Source organism: Montipora capricornis, chromosome 5, assembly GCF_036669925.1.
Source record: "Montipora capricornis isolate CH-2021 chromosome 5, ASM3666992v2, whole genome shotgun sequence".
Classification (NCBI taxonomy): Eukaryota; Metazoa; Cnidaria; class Anthozoa; order Scleractinia; family Acroporidae; genus Montipora; species Montipora capricornis.
In genome coordinates this window covers 24,802,117-24,809,616 of record NC_090887.1, presented here as the reverse complement: position 1 = coordinate 24,809,616, position 7,500 = coordinate 24,802,117, and the positions used below count along the sequence as shown (strand labels likewise).

The following is a 7,500-nucleotide window of genomic DNA, read 5'->3' as shown; positions in this document are numbered from 1 at the left end:
AAAACAGAGAAATTGTTCATGCAAAACTAGCCTGAAAAAAATCCATTTTCTTGATAAGAAAATTTGTTCGGCCACTTACAACAGTAAAGTTAATAAGCCTATGTAAAGTGTTTAACTACTGAAACCTTTACGCGAGCTCTAACTCATAGTCACAATCGAACAGTTCTCTCAAGCTGTTCTCTCGCGTAAGATTCATCATCAACAAATTCATATTGTTGTCCGTCTGTTTTAGCGCAAAAAAAGTGCGTATTATACACAGGTAAATACCGTTGTTAATCCCAGATTAAAAGTTAACCAAGGAGTTTATTTTTCTACTCCCAGATGTTGTTCAACACTTATATTCGGCAATAATTTACGTTAGAAGAAGTCTTGAAAAACAAAAATTAGCGGAAGAAACTTTCATCAAAAAGTTGAAAACATGAAGCAAAAGCAGGGCTCGAAATTAACGGTAACACATTAACCAATGGATAGCAGTTTTCAACCTTTGGTTACTAAAAATGGGCCCAACTAGCCCAACATGGTTTGTAGAAATTTTTCTTACGTATTTAAATATTATGCTCCTATAATTGTCATAAAGAAAAGGGAAACACAAGGGAAAAACATTTCAGCAGAAATAGGAAACAACATTTGCTTCGCTCAAACTGCTGTTAACGAATGAGTTCTGGATGTACCGTTAGTACTTCACAGTAAATGAGAGAAATTGAATAAATACTAAATTGAATTTATTCAGTCATCATGTAATTGCATCTACTCCTTCATTTGTCCTCTAGGCATTATTTAAACAATATCATAAATTGTGAGCTTGGATACCAACCTTTATAACTTGGTTGGTGAAAAATATGTCTGCTAACCTGAAAGGTTTGTAATCCAAAAAATTAAATTTGAGCCCTGAAAAGTTTACACTAATCCTGGATCAAGTTAACCAGCTTTTGAACAACCGGTACCAGGGTTCTCTAACCTTGTTAAGGTTTCAAAGAGGTATTTGATGTACATATGCCACCTTTACCTCATAGACTGAGATGAGGGGGTGGTCATTATTCTGTGTGTAGGTTAAATCAATAGAACCCCTATAAGAATCGTTTGATTCATGTATTCATCAGTTCTTGTTGCAAGGAGATTCTAATGTTTAAAATTCTGCATTTCAGGCTGGGCAAAATGTGAAAAGGTTACGAAGTGAGGTATGAACTTGTCTCTTTGTTGTATCTACTCTCAAGGTTTGTTGTCCATAGCCTGAGTTGCCAAGATCTGTATGGTTTTTTTTAAATATAGTTCTTGTTTACCTAGTTATCATTTATGAAGTTTTCTTGTACTAATGTAGGAGCATAAATGGTGTGAAATAATCAGGAAATCATGAAGTTCTATCCTCATAGACTTTTTATGCTAAGAATTATATGCAATCTTTTTGTACAGATAAGATGGTGCTTTTTTAGAACTTGCTGTCCAATTCTTATGGATGTACTCTTTTCCATCAGTGTTCCAGGATGTTTCTTGAGTAATAGAATTTTAGCCAAAATGTGCACATTTTTCCCCATGTTCAGGTGTTTTTAGCTAATAACTCGTTGCTTTCCCTTGTAGTTTATCCAGCTAACCAAGAACCTTTGTAATTGTCAGATGTTTTTATCTACCACTTGGAATGTAGAATATCCCTGCTAAGTTGTTGTTTTTGTCTTGTTATTCTTCCCTGTTTTCTCCCTTCCCATGTTCCCGTTCCCAATTGCCCAACTGCCTGTCCGTCTGCCTCACAACCTGACTGCCCCGTGTCACTGGTCCCTGTCCTGAAACTACCCAAGTACAAAGCTGTGGTGAATATCCCGGATACCCAGACCCCTGAGCGGTATGTCCCATGGAACGCTTTAAATGTGTGTCTGGCATCCTGTATACACTGTGCATGCTCTTGCAGTGTATGATTATTTTTAAATTAAATAAGGGGGTTTGTTATGATAACATCAATTTGGGAATGATTGTTAACTGCAAACTGGAAAATTGTTTTACTCAAAACTTCACTTCAGTTGGAAGAGGCTTTCTAAGGTAGTTTCCAAAATTTAAGTTATTAACAAGGTGCAAATAATTTTCAGTTCAATTTTGATGACTAGGAAATGTCTTTGTCATGTTTTAACATGTTATTGACATATATAGATGTGCATAACAAATTTAATTAAACTGCAATTGTCAAATTTTAAGGCACAGAATGGCTGCACTATATAGGACCTCGCCATTTTCCTTGTTTACATGTATTCAAAATCTTCGATTACATTTTTTTAAACTGCTGGCAATAGCTTGAAATTGTGAAAATAATTTTGAAGTTCTTATACAAGACCAAATTAATTTTGTCTTAAAATAGTTGTGTTTGAACAGACATGGCAAAACATCGATTCCAGTGTAGTAACAGGGATTTTAACTTCTTTATTTTCAGTGTTTTAACAATAACTGCTGCTTATGAAGATGCAATGCTGATTTTTTCTGAGTGCTTGCCAAAGATTGGTGATGTAGGTGCAACTCTTGCTAATATTATATTCAGTGATGGACTTTCTCTTTTTACATTGTCTAGGCTTCGATGCTTTGAACTGTATTGAAAGCCATGGTAACCCATTTCTATTGCATTTTAGCGCCAACCTTCAGATAGAAATGGGAAAGAAATTCAAATGCTTGTACAGCGCAGCCAAGTGGGAAGTGTTATCGGAAGGGGAGGTTATAAAATCAAGGAGACAAGAGAGGTGCAATGAACTCATGGGTGATATGTTTCATTTAACTGACTTTGAATTGAATGTCCATGTGATATTTTATAGTACTTATTGTTATCAACAAACAAGTCTTGACTTCTTCTTTTTTTCTTTTTAGAAAACTGGAGCACAGATAAAGGTAGATGTCTATTCAATGTCTTTTACAGTGACATGACTTGACTAAAATTGATAACTGCAATGTTTTTATTGACTGAAGGTAATAGTTTTAATTTTCTTGACTTTCTTCAGGTCTTTGCTGATTGCTTACCAGACTCGTCAGAAAGAGTTGTTTCCATCTCTGGTAAATTTCATCTGAATGCTTTTTTACCACAAACGAAATTCCCGACAACATTAACTGTGTTTCAGATAACCAACACTTGTGAATAATATTTTTGTTATATATTTCTTTCAGGATCAGATGAAGTCATTATGGCTTGTATTAGAACTGTTGTTGACACATTAGATGAGGTATGTACAAAGCTTCATTGAAATTTACCTCATTTTTGGATGGAAGTATCATGAAATGAAAGAACAAGAATAATTATTATATACTGATTTTTGAAACTAAGGGGCATCTATCAAAGTTAATCTATTAAAAAGTGAAACACTTTTAATTGATGGATATTGCTTTTTTCCCTGACAGACTCCTCTAAAGGGTCAGGTTTCCTTGTATGATCCAGCACGCAGTAACTGGGATTATGGAGGTGGTTATGGACCTGGTGGGGGTGGACGAGGAGGAGGAGGAGGAGGAGGAAGAAGAGGTGGTGGCAGAGATGGAGGTGGGCGCAGAGATGGAGGTGGGCGCAGAGGTGGACGAGGTGGCAGAGGTGGTGGTTTCGGTGGTGGAGGGGATATGGGGTTTGGAGGTGGAAACTTCAATCAGGATTTCGTAAGTTTTGGCTTCTATCACTTCTGATAACACTAGAGTTGAAAACAAATGACATGATTTTTGAACCCATGGACATCACTTTAATTTGCTTTCTCATTACCTTCACTTCTATTATTTACAGTGAAACTGATTGTTCATTTGCGTGCTACTTCACAGTATTGTCACGCAACATTGCGTTTTTGACTGGCACTTTGCTCTAAGCAAGTTGAAGTCCAATGGTATGCCTGGAACTGTAATTACTTTGTACACCTTCTGTGTAGTCGTTCTGGAATTGACAACTTTAATATTTTGGAAGGCCCTTCAAAACTGATTTTGAGAAGATTAATTTGTTTGAAGAAAGTTTATGTGGGAAATCCGGTATTGGCGAACAGAGATGTTCTTGTATTAAATGGGCTTCGCCACGGACTGACAGAGTTTTCATGGAAAACCAGTTTCACTTTATGCTGAGAAATCTTGGTGTTGAATTGATATTTCAATCCCCTTACAGTCCTGAATTAAATTCTTGTGAGTTTTGCTTTAGGTCCATGAAGGCATAATTATTTGAGACAACATGAACAGTTTTCAATAATTATAAACTTCACAGAACTTAAGATACTTCTGTGGCAAGGTTTGCTAGCGATTCATTGTAGATTTGTTACTTAAAATTGCTTTTTGCATAGCCTTGTGAATCCCACCAAATGTAGTTATTATGCAAACTGCCAATACAATACGATACATACAAAATAATAGTTACTTAATTGTCCGTTCCCCATAGGGACTTTTCAGGGCCAATGAAACACAACGAAACGACAGAACAGAGCAACAACAACAACTGTTAAGAATCCCAACTGGCTGGAGGCAAACCAGTTGGCTATTTACAAGTGCAGCTGGGAAGTTGAATCAAGGCAAGCGCTCTAACCACTGGTCCACGCTGCCACACTGCCTCCTGTAGCCAATCAAAACACCAACATTGCATCACAAAAATGCAGAGTAGTGCACAAATAAACAACTGGTTTTACTGTAAAATAACACACCCTCAAAATATGAAGCTCAATAACTGTGGCCAAACAGGTTATTGATTTATTGGATTGTTATTTATTCACAGGGTGGTGGACCTAGTGGTGATATGGGAGGTAATGCTACTTGTACATCTTTATTCCATTCTTGAGTTGCAGTATATAACTCACTGATTCACCATATCATGTCTTCATCATAAAATTTTATTTTGGCAGTCTAGTTTAGGGATTGGTCATTGAAAGGAGAGGTATAGACTAGACCTGTATTAGCGATTGTTTTTACCATCTTTATGTAGTCATTGTCTAACTAAGAAGTGTGGACAATCACCTGGAATTACCTGAAGTTTTCTATTGCGCAGCTTTAGTTTACAAGCTTCTTTGTAGCTTGTACTTGTAGGCCTTTACTGTTGGAAGAATGTCATTAAGAAGTCATTGTTGTTATTTGTCCTTTGTTCTTTTGCAGGTCAGTGGAATCAAGGAGGAGGAGGTGGAGGTGGAGGTGGAGGGGAACAAACCACAACACAAGTTACTATTCCAAAGGATGTATGTAGCAACTTATGAATAGACCTTTTCGGCTTGTACATTTTGTTTTCCCAATACAGATCATGTGATAATACTCAGGAGGCTTGGTCCTTTGTTTTGTTCATTAAAAAGAGTGCATGCAGGCATATTCATGCTTGCATGCCCTCATTTTAATGAACAAAACAAAAGACCAAACCTCCTGAGTATTATCACATGATCTGTATTGGGAAAACAAAATGTACAAGCCGAAAAGGTCTATTGACCATTACTTTCTATCAATTTTATCCTCTTGAGATCTTTAAGACTGACACCTTTTCATTGCAGTTAGCGGGATCTATTATTGGAAAAGGAGGGGAAAGAATTCGGCAAATCAGGTAAAATGTTCAACTGCAAAAGTCTTGTTAGAGACGAAGGTGTTACAAATTTTCTTAGTTCTTGCCTGTAATTCAAATTTTTATCGCCATATTTTTTTTCAACTTATTTTATTATTAAGTTTTGTTATGTATATACTTTTTAATATTTTAATTCTTTTGTGGTTTTGTATATATTTTGAAGCACCTTATTGGGACATGGTGCTTTTGGGAATTAAGGGCATTGAATTGTATCTTGTGATTCAAATTATGGTTACCTGATTCAATGCCTTTAATGAAAACCTTTTGGAGCTTTTTAGTTGTTCTAATAATAGGATGGTTTCAATCTGGTGTGATTTTGTAGGCAGCGCAGTGGTGCATCTATAAAGATTGATGACCCTTTGCCAGGATCCAATGACAGGATCATCACCATCTCAGGCAACCAATCGCAGATAAACTTTGCTCAGTTCCTTCTCCAAGAAAGGTAAGAAATGATAGCCTTTCTGTTTGATACAATTTGTTGCCTAAAAAAGTCTTTTTGTAGAGGTTGACAAATTTTATGTCAAATTTTATGTCTTATGTGAAAAGGGGCTTTTTAATTGAGTATCAAAAGTTATTTGTAATAATTATTGTCTTGGCTTTCCATTGTTGCGCTGGTTGTTAAACTAAATAACCAATAAAAAGTAAAAGTAAAGCTGTAAACAGTAAGTTGCTAGCATTTGTTTTCCCATGCTTTTTGATGGTGCAGCTGCATATACTAGTTTTGCAATTTAGGCCCTCCACAGACTAGGGATTTAGTTGTCGACGGCCTCATTTTTGGGCGTTTTTCTAGTGTGTGAAAACTTTTGTTTTAGTTGTCGACTACTTTTAGATCTCCGTGCTATTGTGTCAACGGCTTAAAACATGGAGGATTGCAGAAGTAAAATACTTAGTAAAAAAAACATTCTTTTTGATCTTCCTTCTCCACATCCCGTTCTTGGAGGTGGAAACGACACTAACGATGTCATTATTGCGGCAGCTTGTGCCGCCATTTTGAATGCACAAACACGTGAGCATGCGTAGTAAGCTCTTGGTGCCCAACCTCCCTGCGTATCGGTTGCTAAATCAATGTGTGAGCGCCAGTATGTGGAATCCCTTTATCGGACTTATTTAATTGTCGATAACTTTTAGTTGCCGATCACAAATAGTTGTCGACAACAAAATCCCTAGTCTGTGGAAGGCCTTAGATTGGTTAATTTGGTTTTGTGCCACTGCCTTGATGGGCCAAAGTGACATCTTGAAGTTGCTTCAGATTTGTGGTACAGTGTACTTTTTAATGCCAACCGGTGAAATGTATTTGCCACGTTATTATGTAAATGACAGAATGATGTTAACATATCTTCAATTTTCTCTTTTTCTGTTTTTCTTCTAAGTGTTCGACAGTATTCAGGGAAGAACTTTTAAGCTGCTGGAACCTATGCATCGGTTGTACTTTTGCCATTAGATTATGATTTTCTCAAGATGCAAGCTGATTTTCAGATCAGGGCGTTTTCATGTAGAAAAATGTTTTATTGTAAAAACACTTTTTGAATTCTGGTTCACTTTTAAAACGTGTAGTGACTATTCAAGTTACCTTTGTTGATGATATGAAACATTAATAACTTGAGCAAACTTTAGATATTACGTTTTTGTAGAGTACTAGATCATTTGTAAGATAATCAAATGATTTTCTGTTGTATTTTATAACTGTTTTTCTTCTTGTGAGTACTGAATTGTTTTTAATAAAGGGTTGATTGTGGCTTCTCAGTAGGGATAGTTTCTTAGTGGCAGTGACAGTAATCTAGTTTGTAGCAAACTTAATAAATATGATGTGATGACTGAAAGAAGTCCAGTGTTACTTGACCAATGGGCTCCTTGAAGTGCGCAAGTGTATTTCATTCCCAGACAGTCGCAGTTAAGAACCGACCAGCGTGGCAGAGGTTAATTCCAGGCAATGACAAACGATGTAAATGTATGTAAATAACCACATCAGCACCCAATATTAT

At 36.4% G+C, this 7,500-nt stretch overlaps 1 protein-coding gene across 1 annotated transcript in view; it reads left to right on the top strand.

The window, feature by feature from the left end:
* LOC138049985 (heterogeneous nuclear ribonucleoprotein K-like) overlaps nucleotides 1–7,338 on the top strand; it is a 10,058-nt gene extending 2,720 nt beyond the window's left edge. Inside the window, exons 5-17 of the mRNA XM_068896473.1 lie at nucleotides 1,146–1,178; nucleotides 1,791–1,834; nucleotides 2,414–2,486; nucleotides 2,607–2,714; nucleotides 2,839–2,859; nucleotides 2,970–3,021; nucleotides 3,133–3,188; nucleotides 3,364–3,609; nucleotides 4,694–4,721; nucleotides 5,068–5,147; nucleotides 5,451–5,500; nucleotides 5,841–5,960; nucleotides 6,889–7,338. Coding sequence (XP_068752574.1) covers nucleotides 1,146–1,178; nucleotides 1,791–1,834; nucleotides 2,414–2,486; nucleotides 2,607–2,714; nucleotides 2,839–2,859; nucleotides 2,970–3,021; nucleotides 3,133–3,188; nucleotides 3,364–3,609; nucleotides 4,694–4,721; nucleotides 5,068–5,147; nucleotides 5,451–5,500; nucleotides 5,841–5,960; nucleotides 6,889–6,919 — 942 coding nt within the window. The 3' untranslated portion in view covers nucleotides 6,920–7,338. The remainder of the gene's footprint in view (nucleotides 1–1,145; nucleotides 1,179–1,790; nucleotides 1,835–2,413; nucleotides 2,487–2,606; nucleotides 2,715–2,838; nucleotides 2,860–2,969; nucleotides 3,022–3,132; nucleotides 3,189–3,363; nucleotides 3,610–4,693; nucleotides 4,722–5,067; nucleotides 5,148–5,450; nucleotides 5,501–5,840; nucleotides 5,961–6,888) is intronic.
* Nucleotides 7,339–7,500: the final 162 nt, after the last annotated feature.